We start from the raw sequence: 14,782 nt of genomic DNA, 5'->3' as shown, positions 1-14,782 counted from the left end.
AGCATGTACATTGAGCTATTAGGCTCAATGGAAGCTAATAGCTGCAGTGAAACGCCACGTGAAACGCGGCGGAAATCTGGCCGTGGGAATTAGGCCTTAGGGCTCCTAGAAGGTGAGTGAGGAGACTTTTAAGGCCATTAATTTTCCTCTGGGTAAAATGTAAATAAGGAAGATGGAACTATACCTCTGCAGCGCCACCTATTGGATGGCAGCATTCCTGCAAATCAGTGTCCGACCCTTTATACAGAATTTATCATAATGATTGGGAATTGAAAACCAATCAATGGTTTTGTTTTGTCCTGTTATGTGGCCATGATTATCATGGCCACATAACGGAACTAAATCACGCCCATCTGAAGAAGCCCTTAGGGTTCCTTCAGAAGAGCCGCAAAAAAAATAGAACCCGCTCTATTTTGAGGGCATTTGCACATCAGAGAGGCCCATAGTGGCCTACACATGTAACTGTGGGTACAGGCAAAATGCTGCACATAATCGCGAACACCGGCACCCTCTCATGTAAACTAGTGGTTCCTGCGCAAATACGCATAGCAACTGCTATCATCAAAATGCTTTGCAGAGCGGACCTTGTATTCTAGGCAATAAATCCTGGATGAGGCACCTTATCTGTACTCCTGCGTACCTGCAATTTGGCTGATATGTGTTCTTGGATACACGATACAAGGGTTTGGTGGTGGCCACTTTGGTCCCACATACCGCACTGGTAGAGTAAGTTGCTTGTTTTCTTTGTCTGTATATCCTATTGTCGCCAATTGAGGATAATCCCTGAGTGCTATCTATCTTTTTTGTCTTCCTGATCTCATGCTTACCATGGACTTTGGTATCGGGCTACTGTGATTGGCACTCTCCATTTTAGATGCCTGTTGATATATGGGGATTCCTCCTGACCCACTATGGTTTATATACATAGCCACCCAGGCTATTGGGTGTAGTAGTGAGCCCAGTGTTTCCTGCGGTGGCCCCACTACCCCAAGTGAGTTTGTTCTTGCATTGCCTATCATTTTTTATTCTTGCCCATATTCCAATTTCAGTTGCTGCATTTTTTGCACATTTGCATCATTTCCAAAGAGCAAAGAATATTGTTGTATAAACACTTTACATTTACACAGATTGTAGTATACATATCAATGCAAAAGGACAAATCACTACCAGCGGCCATACTTACCAATATACTGATGCAAAGACACACAAGGGCAGGTACAAACATCACTTCCCATTACAATGCAGACAGGCAGAATGCTACATGGAGGAGCACAAGTGCAAGATACTGATGAACAACCAATCACAAACCTACCACATATTGGGGGGATATGGCTGCTTAATACTATGCTTGCACATAAATAAGGCATACAAAGGATGCCACGTCCCACTGATACGTGTAGTGCACCATGCAGGCTTACAACCTATTAATGACATCACATACGATTCAGCCCAGTGGGTTGTCCTGGACCTCACAAGTGAACCGCACTGGACCGATACCCTGGGCTCCCCCAGCATCTAAAGTCAGACTGGTTACTGCAAAAATAAGATGAGGTATTAGTTAATATTTTGCCCCAAATATGCAAGCTCACAATCCATATCAAGGGTCCTCGTTATGTTTGAGTCCCTACACTAACACTTACAAATAGAGATGAGCAAGCGTACTCGCTAAGGCAAACTATTCGAGCGAGTAGTGCCTTATGCGAGTACCTGCCCGCTCGTCTCAAAAGATTCAGGTGCCGGCGGGGATGGGGAGCCGCGGGGGAGGAACGTGGGGGAGATCTGTCTCTCACTCTCTCCCCCCTCCCACTCCCCCCTGCTCACTCCCGCAACACAGCACTCTTCCCCGCTGGCACCCGAATCTTTTGAGATGAGCGGGCAGGTATTCGAGTACGCTCACTGATCTCTACTTACAAACATAGTATGGCCAGTGGCAGAGATTTTTTAGTTGATTTGTCCTTTCGCAGTGATGTTTATGAATGCTAGTGTAGGGACCAAAAAACAAAGTATGACCCAAAGACTGGCTGCACACAACTGGCTGTGACCCCGGCCCGCAACCCTGCGCAACTGCAAAATCGGTATTGCGGATGACCGCGAACGCTCGTTCTCAGTAATACACAGCTGCACTGTCGCTAGGTGATTATGCGGGAAAAAATTGCCCGTCTGCAATGTTAATTGTGAATGGGCTGCAGGTTGGATGGCCTCCATTGACTTCAATGCAAGCCGTCTACGTGGAGTCCGCAGCAGAATAGAGCATGCTGCAAATTTTTGTCCGCTTGCAGAATATGCAATTCGTATCCGCGAGTGTGAAGGAAAAGGCAAAAGTACATACCTCTCAATGTGTGCAATTTGCTGCAGATCCTCCATGCAGACGACGACTGGGGACTCTACAATAGGAATCCGGTCATGTGAGACCAGCCTTAAAGTAGGTTGTGAGCTTGCATATTTAGAAGAAAATACTTCATATTTATCAATATTTCTTGTTGTTTCTTGTGTGAGTGGTTGTTTATCAGTATCTTGCAGTTGTACGATGCTCCTCCATATAGCAATCAGCCAGTCTGCATTCTGTTGGGAGGTGGTGTATACCTGCCCTCCTGTATCTCTCTATCTGTATATCAGTAAGTATGGCTGCTGGCGGTGATTTCTTAGATTGTCTAAAATGATACCTTGACAGGGGTGTAGCTAAAGGCTCATGCAAAAGTTTATGATGGATCCCCTCAACTTCTCTTAACCCCTTAACGCAGAGGCGTAACTTGAAGCTTCTGGGCCCCAATGCAGAAACAATGAAAAACAAGACACAATTTGATGAATATATTATAATTTATTCATTAAAAGGAAGCAGTAAATTATCGTGTGAATAGAAATGTTACATGTTCTGTAATAAATAGTGGGGAAAGAAGCCTTCTACAATGCAGGCTACAAACATGGGGCTCCAGCCAGAAGCACCTGGTCTTTAGTACACCTACTGGGGTATGCACCCCAACATGTTAAAGCATATCTATAAGATACATATATATTGTATGGAAGACAAGCTACAGCCAACAGCAGGTTCACTCTCTGCTCCTATATCCAATGCGACTGCAGGACACAAGTGCAATACACAAGTAAGGGTGCATAAACTTCCTAAGGAGAGAGGGGAAAAAGTGAGTCTGCCTATGGTGTTACCCAGTCTGCGCTATAAGGCCCCTTTAACTAAGGTGGCATAACATAGTTACCAGGGTCTCCACATCTGCAGTGAGCCCATAAGAGGACAATGTTTCTGCAGTATGTTAACTTGTGGTTTTATGCCTGCATCAGATTTCAGGGTGGGTGAGGGAGTCCTCCCAACACCCTCCTCAATCATAAATGGCAGCTCCAACTTTGCATCCATGGCCTTGGGTAGTGATTTTAACAAATGATTAAGAAGCCGTGCACCAAGGACTTGATCCATCCAGTCACAGTTTAGAAGCAGATTGTGGAGCTCATGCATGCACTGAATGTATCCGGTGCTGAATCTCTGATGACCGTCTAAAGTTTGAGAGGTCTCACCTGCAAGAAAGGAAGGCTGTCACACAGGTACAGCATATACACATTCACTGCCTCAAAAAGTTGTCTCAAAGTTGGCTCGCAAACATGCCATAAGTGGTGCTTAGCTGCTGGGACCACCACTAACCTGACTATTTAACCCATGCTAGTGTCTGCCACCAATGTGGAAATGGTTTTGTGTGCTTGGCCACCCTACACTGAAGTGCATGGTCACTTTCTAATGGAACTCCCAAGTGTCGGGGGCTTTAGTAACTCCCATTCATTTTAACAAGTGCTTGAAGGGCAACAGCATGGGTGACCTGCAGTAATCCATTCTATGGATATGTCTTATTGGATCTGCTTTCAGTTCTGGCAAGAACAATATGGGTCCATCATAAATCAAGAAAACAAGTGAGTGAAGGCAACTTTTGAGACTTTGCAGTTCCTCACCTGTGTTCCTGCTTCTCTGAATATTTTCCAGATGTCTCACTGTCATCTCCAAGATGTCTGCTTTCTCCAGCTTGGATTGCTAAAAAAATGAAAATAGTACAGCTATTTAGGTTGAATTCATACCTTTAAAGCTTCCAGCATATTAGAATATTTGGGTCCATGTGCTGTCCGTGCCAATTCACAGACAGCATATGGACTCATTGTAGCCTATGGGGCTATGCATGTTACCGTTTCTTCATGTGGACTGATTGGTCGCGTGAGAAAGCTCATCACATGTCCTATCCTTGTTCGTATTACGAACAAGAATTAGGATGGGCAAATGCACGTCAATGTGCAGGCCATCCATACATTGGACAACACATGGACAGGTGTCCATATGATGTTTGATGCGAGTTGCGCTTGACTCTCTCAGGTGCAACTCGGACACAAGGCAACTGTGTTGATAGACTAAAGCGATTCTCAGGTTCCAGATGAATAAAGATGGCCACACCACTTCTCTGACTACCCTAACCACACTGTGCATTGGTAATGTAGGGGTGGCTTTACGTGGGACAACTATTGTCCAAGTTGTCACTGGACATACGAACGATTTGTTAGCGTATGAATCACTGCTGTTTGTGTGCTTTTACACAGAGCAATTGTTCTTCTCCTGTTGTTCAATTTTGCGGTCGCTAAAGCGCTCACCTCCCTGTAAAGTTGTTGGCCAGTCATTGAAAGCCAAATGATTGCCTGCTTACACCAAATGATAATTAATCAACCAGTGACTATTTTTAAATGAGCTGAAATGAAGTGACTAGTCAACAAATTCTCGCTCATCACCTATGGTAGTTGTTGGTCATGTTCACACAGAACTGTAGTCTACCGTTGGTCTTTTGAGCAATTAATCGGACAACTGTTATCCCATGTCAAGCCACCCTAAGGGTATCTTTACACGTAGCAAACGTGCTGCAGAATGTCCATAGCGGAAAGTCCGTGGCAAATTCTGCAGCATTTCTGCATTTAAAACAGAGTCAAAATCTGGAACCATTGGTCCCCGCAGCTGATTTCAGAAGACCCAGCACTCACCTTTGAAGTCTTCAGCTGTCCGGGCACTCCTTCACCTGATATCCGTTGGTCTCTAGTGAGCATAGCACCACTGGTCAAGTGATGGCAATTCCGCATCACCTGACCAGCGGCGTTGCACTCAGTACAGACCGCCAAGTCATGGGTAAAGGAGTGCACTGACAGTCGAAGACTTTGGAGGGAGTTCTGTGGGAACGCAGCTGATTTCAAATCAAAATCTGCACCAATGGTACAGATTTTGACTTTGTTTTGGATGCGGAAATGCTGCAGAATTTTCAGCGGAATTTCCATTGCGGACATTCCGCAGCATTTGCGCTCCGTGTAAATATACTTTAAGACGATACACTCTGCTCTAGCTGGCTAATGCTACTCATGTGAACAGCACATGTGGCCAATGAGAGCAGCACATAATGTCTGACTACCGATGTACTACCAATACACAGTGTACATCAGGTAGTCAGGAAAGTGGCGGGCCATCTTGGTTTATGTGGGAGAGTCTCTAAATAACACTGATGGCATAGTGAACCCTGCAGGAAAGCTTTAACAAAAATGGAAGGAAAGGAATGTAACATGCACAAGTTTTGCTTCTAGATGAATGAGAGGAGTTAAAAAGGACGTAACACTGGAAAACAGCTTCATTAAATACAAATTCAATATTCTTTGGGATCTTCTCATCACATGAAGCATGCCAGAAAGTGTCATCAGTAGAGTACAACTGCCAGAGCAAAATGGGCATGGCATTCTCTTAGCACCATACCCCTTTATACATTAAATCAAAGATCTGCAAATCACTGAGTCTGTTGTTGGTTTCTTCCTCATTGACACCATAAAGTGCATGTTTAGTCAAATGGGAAACAGACTAAATGTTTGCTAACCTTTCACAGATGATTGTCAGAAGATCATGTTAGTGGAAAAAGTGAACTAATAGTGACCTTATAGCTTACGGCTAGAGATGAGTGAACGTGCGCGTTTAGGACAATTACTCGATCGAGCATTGCTTTTTTCGAGTAACTGTCTACTCGGGCGAAAAGATTCGGGGGGCGCTGGGGGGGCGGCGGGGTGGAGCGAGGGATAGCAGGGGGGAACAGGGGGGAGCTCTCTGTCTCTCCCACCCCACACTCCCCACCACAACCCCCCGCTCACCCCCGGCGCCCCCCGAATCTTTTCGCCCGATTAGGCAGTTACTTGAAAAAAGCGATGCTCGATCGAGTAATTGCTCTAAACGAGCACGTTCGCTCATCTCTACTTACGGCCATTTAGATACAACGAGTATCGCTCAAAATTCTCTCAAAAGCCATCTTTTGAGCTATAATTGATGTGTGTAAATGTGCGCCCATCGTGTACTTTTCCTGCACTATTCGTTCATTGCTGACTTTAAACAAGCTTTAAGTCAGCGATGAGCCTTATCAGCGTCGCACACTGAGTTCTCAGCAGGATACCGCTGATATTTTTTCAGCTGGTATCCCACTCAGAGTTCTCAGCTGGATACCGCTCCGAGAATCAAGCAGTTTATGCAGAAGACAGTGCTCCTGCTGGTATCTGCATACAGCAGGAGCCTTCATTCACAAGCTAATAAACTCTTAGCTAGCTAATTAGCTACTTAAGAGTTTATGCAAAGTGATCAATCAAAACTATCACTCAAGCTGCCCTTTGAGTGCATTTTGAGCGATCATCTTTCAGTGTAAATGGGCCTTTAGATAGCCTTTGGACAACAGCTATTCCTCTCAACCCTCCCATACACAGGCAAAAACAGCGCAGCTGAGCATGTACATCCTCTCAGTAGGGATAGGGGAGTAAGCTGCTGCCAGACAGCTCTGATGCGGGCAAAGGATCAAACAGGTGGAAATCTGACATGACCAATCCTTGTTTCACCCAACATCTGTTTTCGGGGGAAAGTGAAGGCGCCACATATACATCAGATGTTTGACTAGTCCAGCCAGAATGGGTAAATTCATGCAATATTTATTTATTTAACTCCTTAAGGATAAAAGACAGTAAATTTATAGTGCCTGGACCTGGACTTTAATCCCGTCTGATAGCAAAAATACAATGCGAGATTAAAGTTTCTTCAATCTAGCAGAAGCAGTTCAGGTCTTCTCCTGTTAGTCACAGCTGAGGACCCAGAGGAGAAGACAGAAGTTTTTAACCGTTTCTGCCTTTTCCTTTATAGGCTACATGGTGCTCAATGAGCGCTAGGTAGTGAAGAGAGAAAGCAGAAGTGTTACTTCCACTATTCAGCTTGGTAATCACATGACCACTGGGTGCTCCCAGCACATCAGAGCTGCAGGGCCCTTACAGACCGAAATCAGCTCTACCAGTGACGACTGTCACTACAGGGGGATGTTATTCCCTACAACTGGGGATCCTAAGGATACCGCTCCTGTAGATGCCCCAGCTACAGTGGAAAAATGTGAAATTGAACCCATTCCTGTACATTATTTTAGCATAAATTTTGTATTTTTATGATATAAACAACTATAAATTAAAAAACAAACAAACATTTTTTTTAGCTTTTTACCGGGAAAAAAGTCAGTAAAAAAGATATAAAAAGATAGACTTATATGCCACAGAAGAAAAGAACACAGCAAAAATAATTTTGGTAGCTGAAGAAGAAAAATAGGGTCAGAAAAACCACCACATGGGCAAAATCCCTAAAAAGTTTCTGGTCCTTTGGGACCAAAACATCCTGGTCCTTAAGCGTTTAAAGGGGTTTTCTGGAACTAAGCTACTAGTGACCTATCCACTGATGAGCTGGTTGAAGTGACAAAGGCCCTTGAGCGAGCACCTCAGCTACTTCAGTCCATACATGACGCAGCATTGTACATTATGTAGCAGCTCTGCCCGGTATAGCACCTCAATCTCATTCACCTCAATAGGACTGAGCAGTTGTCAGGACATGTGCCGATTAATATAACAGCACAGGCCTGAGAAGAAGCCTTCGCACACACCGGAGTACCACAGACTCTTCAATCAGCAGATTGGCAGGCATCTCGAGGGCTGGGCATAGGTCATCAATGTTTTGGTCCTGGAAAACTCCGTTAATGAGTATGTTAAGACTAACAATTTCAATTTAGAGAATAACGAATGTTCAGATTTCCCCAGAATGTATGACCCTGCTCAGGCATTTCAAATAATGTAAGTATCTGATGCAATATTCAAAGCATGGGTTCAGTGATTTTTGTGGCTAGGGACTTAGAAGGTTGTCAAAGATTTCCACTGATAGAAATCTATGAGCCTCTCTCTCCTCCTTCTCTGCTCTGCACACTGACTGAAAAGTGACAGCTGTAAATTCAGCATTCCGAACCCAACTTCAAATGGCTGTAGCTCTGGTTTGGTAAGTGCTAGCTCTGCTCATTCAAAACTGTGATGTCCTTTTCTTGCAGAGCAAGCAGTGCTCCCCCTAAACTGTAGGGGTGGTGATGATGGTTAAGGAAGTTTCACAAGTGTATTATGGTGCAAGTCCCAGTGAGACCTCAGGTTGTATGACACAATCTTACAGCATCACAGAAATGAATTTCCCAAGAGCAGGGGGTTGGACCCGATGACCCTTGAGGTCCCTTCCAACTCTACCATTCTAGGATTCTATGAGATATACTTAGCAAAAGAGTAGATAAATTGTTTAACAGACTAACAGATGAGGACAACTCAAGGATTCATATTTCCATGTGATTATTTAGATTAGGAGAAAATATACATACCATGTGATAAGCAAGTTACTTACGTCAAGATGAAATGCCCTGATCACCGTTTCTTTTAGCTGTTCCAGGCAAGAGTTAATTCGTTCTCTTCTCTTTCGTTCAATGAGTGGCTTTCTGAGCTGAGTAGAGGAGAAAAATGGATGACCATTTAGAGAATTATGCTATAAGCCGTTTCACATTTCTGTTCCATCACTAGGAATGACTGGACACAATTTCAAAACTTAACAAGAAGGCAGAGAAACAAGGAACTGTAGTTATGCAGTAGCTGGAGAGAAACAGGCTAGAAACCACTATAGTATATACCATTGTCAGCTACGTAACCAGCTAACCCATACCGGATCCAATACTGCTATTCTTTTGGTTTTTATGGTACAAGGAGAAAGAAAAGCCACTCCATCTGTGAGGAACACAGACGTAGACAAGAAAAATGGATCTTCCAGCACTCTGGATGGAAAAGTATAATTATTCTTTATTTAAACCTCCAGTAAAAACATGATAGGAAGCAAGAAGTGGAACTCCATTAACACATTTCAAGCCTCTCACGCCGGGCTCTGACTAACATAATTATACTTTTTCATCTGGAGTGCTGGAAGATCCATTTTTCTTGTCTACGTAAGTATATACCATTAGCTAGAAGCAGGTGTCTCTGGGAAGGAGTGGCTGCGCTGAACTCTATATTAAAACCTCAAAATAGGTTTATGGGTTATCAGATTGGTTCATTAGCTGTCAAATAGGATTATTCCATGTCCCAATATCATCAAAATCCAATCAAAACTATACATGGTGCCCAAAGTGGAATTTATTGGTCTAATAGAGTCACAATTATTTACAGGACATCAGGAAATTTTTGGCCCACTTTGGGTGGTAAGCCGATGTCAGTAATCGTGTAGTCACAAATCAGTGACAACAGGAGGGCTACTTTAGCAATACAGTTATACCATGCATGACTGTTTCACAGATGTCAGAGTCAGGGCATGTTCACACAGCAGATTTTGCCTTCAGCAAAATGCGACTTGAAATCCGTGGCAGACATCCAAGGCCAACCTTCAGATTTCTGACATTGATTTGCATTTTGAAATGCCATGGATCCGCATGCCAGTTTAGACCAATTCAGTGGGGCAAATGCATGTGCGGCAGGGGCAAGAAGTGATTCTTTGAACTATGTATGAAATCTGACCTGAATCCCCATTGAAAATAATGGTACGCGGATTTCACATGGATTTCATGTGGATTTCAACATGGAATCCGCATGAAATTTCCTCTGTGTGAGAGGAAGGGTGCCCACACTGCAAATGATCTGCAGTGATATCATGCAGATTACCGCTAATTGCCAGGCTGCACCTGAACTTTTTTCATTTGGAAGTCTAGGTGAAACTTGGCAACGATTCGAACGACTATTTGTGCTTTTACACATAGCAATTGTTTACTTGTTGTGCAATTTTGCAATCACTGAACAAATTGTTGGGAGAATTGGCATGGGTCAAAATATCATTCGTTGACTAGTTAAGAAGTGTGAGGTTCTCTAGTGGGTGTGTATTTGAGATTTCAACCCTCCCCAATGCAAACTTATTGGTTGCCGAGTCCACCGGGCGCACATAAATATGTGTGAGTGACCTTCGAATGTTTTGTTAAAGGCCAAACCAGCGAGACACCACGGCCACGAGTCTATCTTTGAGGACCAAAACCAGCCAGAGACCGTAGCAGTGAGAGTTCTTTCAAAGACCAACGGAGACTGTTAGGTTGAGGATCCCTTGCATGTATTTATGATGCTTTGAGAACCAATAAGCGTTAAGTATGGGGGCAAAATGATCAAAAAAAAAGGTAGGAGCCAATCAGCTTTCGGTGGGAGGTGTATGCTGAAGACGCACATTCCTCCCTGCAAAGTTGCTGGCTAGTTGTTGATCACCTGTTTACGCCAGAGGATAATTATTTAACCAGTGACTATTTAGGTGAGTTGAAACTAAGCGACTAGTAAACAAATTCTCACCCGTCATCAAGTTGGTCGACATGTTTACACGGAACAAGTGTCGCATACATTCGCTCTATTAGGTGACTATATGAATGGGCCTTAAATCCTTCCAATATGATGGTTAATGGTTGTAGATGTATTACAGCATATCTAGACACGTTTGTCTGGGAAATAGGGTGACAACAGCAGTGGGAGCTGTAATGTCAGCCATATTGGTTGTCAGCCAACTGATCACACTGTCATTTTTCCTTGCTGTCAAGGGTTCCTGTATTTTTGACAGCAAGAATACTGCAGTGTGCGTGTTATTCTTGACATAGATGGAAACCTAATGCACCCATTATTAGTCAATGGGATTCACTGGAAACTAGATCGGTCATATGTGTCATGTCTTTGATATGAACAGAAGCCATGGACCCAACTTAAAGGGGTTGTCCCACTTCTAGCTATTGATGACCTATCCTCAAGATAGTGCTCCAAAAGCAGGCAGATGTCAGCATATCCAAATATTCTTTTATTGCCCGAAACAGCATATAAAGTGAAACGTTTCGGCTCACATAAGCCTGTTTCAAGCACTGTATATGCTATTTGGGGCAATAAAAGAACATTTAGATATGCTGACATCTGCCTACTTTCAGAGTACTATGTGATGCTGGGGTGGGGTCGACCCAACTCCATGGTCTGCTGCATTCCAGTGTTGAAGTGAGGAATTCATTGATGCTGTTTCCAACCTTGGATTTGTACTATTGTCAGGGCAGGTCATCAATAGAAGATCAGCTGTTTCCCCAGGCTGCTGTCTTTGTGAGCTGAGCTGTGTTGCTGCAGGAAGCATACAGCTCTGTACATTTCGCAGTGGCCTGAGTTGGTACTGCAGACTGAGTCTTGTTTAAGTAAATTAGACTCAGCCTGCAATACCAATTCAGGACACTGCAATGTACAGCACTGTCTGCTTCCTGCAGCAAAACAGTTCAGTACGCAAAGACACCAGCCTGGGGAAACAGCTGATCCCCTGGGGGCCCTGAGTGGCTGACCCCCACTGATCTGCTATTGGTGGCCTATCCTGAGGATAGGCGATCAATAGATAGAAGTGAGACAACTCCTTTAAGCAAACGTTGAACTGACATTGTGAAAACCTGACCATAAAGCCTATGTCTTAGAAGATATATACAGTATATGTTAATTTGTTTTTTTAACATTATTATTTTTATGCAGCACTTGGATTATCATTTTAGCTCTGTGCTATTATTTTATTATACAGTATATTACATTTGGTCCGCAGGCCAATGAAGCTCTAAATTCCCTACCAATGGTATGTGAACAAATACATGTCCAAGTGAGAGTCACAATTAATCAATACTCTTACCCTTGTGTCTGGAACCTGGATTGTCCAAAGGAAACATACACAATTTACACTTGCTTCATCTCTAGTCACACAATATAAGACCATATAAATTCACATGCTTGTCGTTAACAAGTATACTTATAGTCCATACAGGAGCAGGGCTCTTGATAGTAGAAGTAATATTTTGCCAAGGATTGCCAATCTTCATATTCCACCTACCCTTGCCAGTTCATACCACCAACTGCTCCAGCTGATTTCTGTACAGTCTTCTTTCATTATGCTATAAGTGAATACAACACAAAGCTATGCGGTGTTCACATGTAAGGCTTTTATACCCTGCATGCTGTGATTCTGAAATACACAGACTCAACAAGCTGCTTCTTGCTGTGTGTGAACCATCCCAATCCGCAATTAGGCACAGCCAGACTGCAGCGTCTAAATGAGTCCAGCTGCATGTGTGCCCCCTATGTGCATGTGAACTGTGCCATACTGTGGATCTTATACAGTATGCATAAGGAGGAATTTCCCATGCCGATATGTGCCAATAGTGAGTAACATGTGAGAAGTGACAGTGTGCAAGGAGACATGTCAAATGTGATACTTTTAACTCTTCACATGTCTTACCTTTCTTTCCTGTTTAGAATTGGATAGTTTCAGGGGATCCTTGGCTGCTGCAGACATTGCCACCTGCTAGCGCTGTCCAGCTTTCTGCTGTGATCCCCGGCTGAGATTGGCTCAACACTTGCACCGTACCTCAGGATTTGTGCCTCTCTAACCTCCCTCTCCTTGCCTTTTTTCTATGTCCCTACAACAGTTTCCCGCTCTAGCATTATATACAGGCTACTATTAGCATGTGAATAGCTCACTCTTTTGCCTCTCTATTCAAGAATCCTAAGACCAGATGTCCAGATCAGGGTCTATTGTGAAGATAACACCATCCCCTAAAGCCCTCATGTCACAATGTAACCTTGTCGAAAGAATGTAACTTGTAGATAAACAACAGAAGAAACCGCAGCATGAGAGGCTATGGCCAAAGTCATACATGTGCACAGTGAAGTATGTACTGTCGGAATGATAGTAGAAACCTATGGGATACTATATAGGTTATATGAGTGTATGGGGTTGTATAAGACAGTAATCATATACTGAATGACAACTTTATTAGAGACACCCATTGAGTCGCACGTTCTTTTGGACCTCTTTTGGTTTTCAGAGCTGCAACAATTTATTGCAGCATAGATTCCACTAGGTGTTGATTTTGTTCTGCAGGTATATTGGTCCATGCTGATTGGATTGCTTCTTGCAGTTGCCACAAGTTAAATTTAGGTACTGATATGCTCTTGAAAGAAGGGAAGCGATAGTCCACTCTCCCCTCTTATCATAGTGCAGTGGCCTGAAGGCAGCAGGGATGGCCCGAGAGGGAAGATTTGGAAACGTGTCATGGTGGTGGCCACCCGACCATCAGCGATGGCTTCCACAGCCAACGGATCACTCGACAAAGGAGGTAGAGCAGTAGTCATGTGACACCAGTACCTCTAAGAGTAACCTTATTAGATAGTCCAAGCCAAGTCAGTGTGTGCAAAACTGGAGGTACACAGTTTTACTGTAGCTTGAAAATTGCATATGATAACATCCACGAAAACAGTTCTTTAAACAGTAGTATCCAACAGTAGTTTTCTCAGTGATTTAACAAAGTCCTTATTGCTCTAACTTTCCCTCTCCGCAGTCAACTTTTCCTTGTCTTGATCACACAACCGCACTGGTCAGTCTAAATTATTTGAACCTTGCTCTGAACTCTTACTTGTATAGGGAAAACTGTCGGAGCTTGTCAGAAGGACATTGACTTCTTGATGATAAGGTTACGAACCACTCACGCTACATAGGCAATTCTCACTGTTCTGGAAGCGTTGGGGCGGCTCCTACACTGACACTTTCTGGTAGGATGCCAGCAGACCCTTGACGCGGATGGCTTCACCACTTATTTTCCCATCAGGCGCAGCTGGACAAAGACCAGGTTCCATCTTGGCAAAACGGTCCCTGAGTGCTGGGGGCCATCTGCCCAGGTACCACCGAACTTCACTCGGGGCCGACTTCCCATGAGGCTCTCATTCTTCCTGCTTCACTCACCTCTTTTCCCTAACTCTCCTTCTTTATGCTATTCCCCTACTCCTCCCATTCTGCAGCCTAGACTCTCCCTAGCTCCAACCCTCAACCAATTCAGCTAGGGGGCGACAGACTGAAACTCCGAGTGGGTTAGTGTAGAGGACACACCTACAAAAACCAAACAATGATCTATTAACACACACACACATATAGACAAAAACACACCAGGAGAGTATTAGTCACCTAAGTGCTGCCAGGGCCCCTAATTTGGGCCACTAGAATAGCAGCTTCAAGCTGCTTTGATGAGTGACCATTTTGGCCGCACTAAGATCCGCCACCTCCTGTTAGACAGGGGAGTGGAGTAAAGAACATTGGTCCTGCACCAGATTCAGGTACATTAGAAGCAGAAACCAAAAAGTGGCAACAGCATGCAAAATACATTTACTATCAGAAGTATACATACCTATAATAAATACTCTAACCACATTAAATAATGCAAGGTTCTTGGTATATAATTTGATCAAATCATATTGGCCCATCTACCAATGTCCAAGCTTACAGATGGGTCCTAACGCTAATGTAAAGTCATAGCACTGGTTAGCGTTGAGTGTGAACTCCCCTCCTTTCCCTCCAAAACAAGTCCAAAACATTTTCGGCACC

General features: G+C 43.8%; 1 protein-coding gene across 1 annotated transcript; it reads right to left on the bottom strand.

The window, feature by feature from the left end:
• Positions 1 to 2,837: 2,837 nt before the first annotated feature.
• Positions 2,838 to 12,811, bottom strand: LOC136610128 (transcription cofactor HES-6-like). Its single transcript, XM_066589388.1, has 4 exons — positions 12,644 to 12,811; positions 8,735 to 8,830; positions 3,952 to 4,030; positions 2,838 to 3,525 (listed from the first exon to the last, which is right to left on the bottom strand). Exons 1-4 carry the CDS (start codon positions 12,698 to 12,700, stop codon positions 3,209 to 3,211), a joined length of 549 nt encoding a protein of 182 aa, XP_066445485.1. The 5' UTR covers positions 12,701 to 12,811; the 3' UTR covers positions 2,838 to 3,208.
• Positions 12,812 to 14,782: the final 1,971 nt, after the last annotated feature.

The sequence above is a fragment of the Eleutherodactylus coqui genome, chromosome 1, assembly GCF_035609145.1.
Source record: "Eleutherodactylus coqui strain aEleCoq1 chromosome 1, aEleCoq1.hap1, whole genome shotgun sequence".
Classification (NCBI taxonomy): Eukaryota; Metazoa; Chordata; class Amphibia; order Anura; family Eleutherodactylidae; genus Eleutherodactylus; species Eleutherodactylus coqui.
This window is presented reverse-complemented; position numbering and strand designations above follow the sequence as displayed.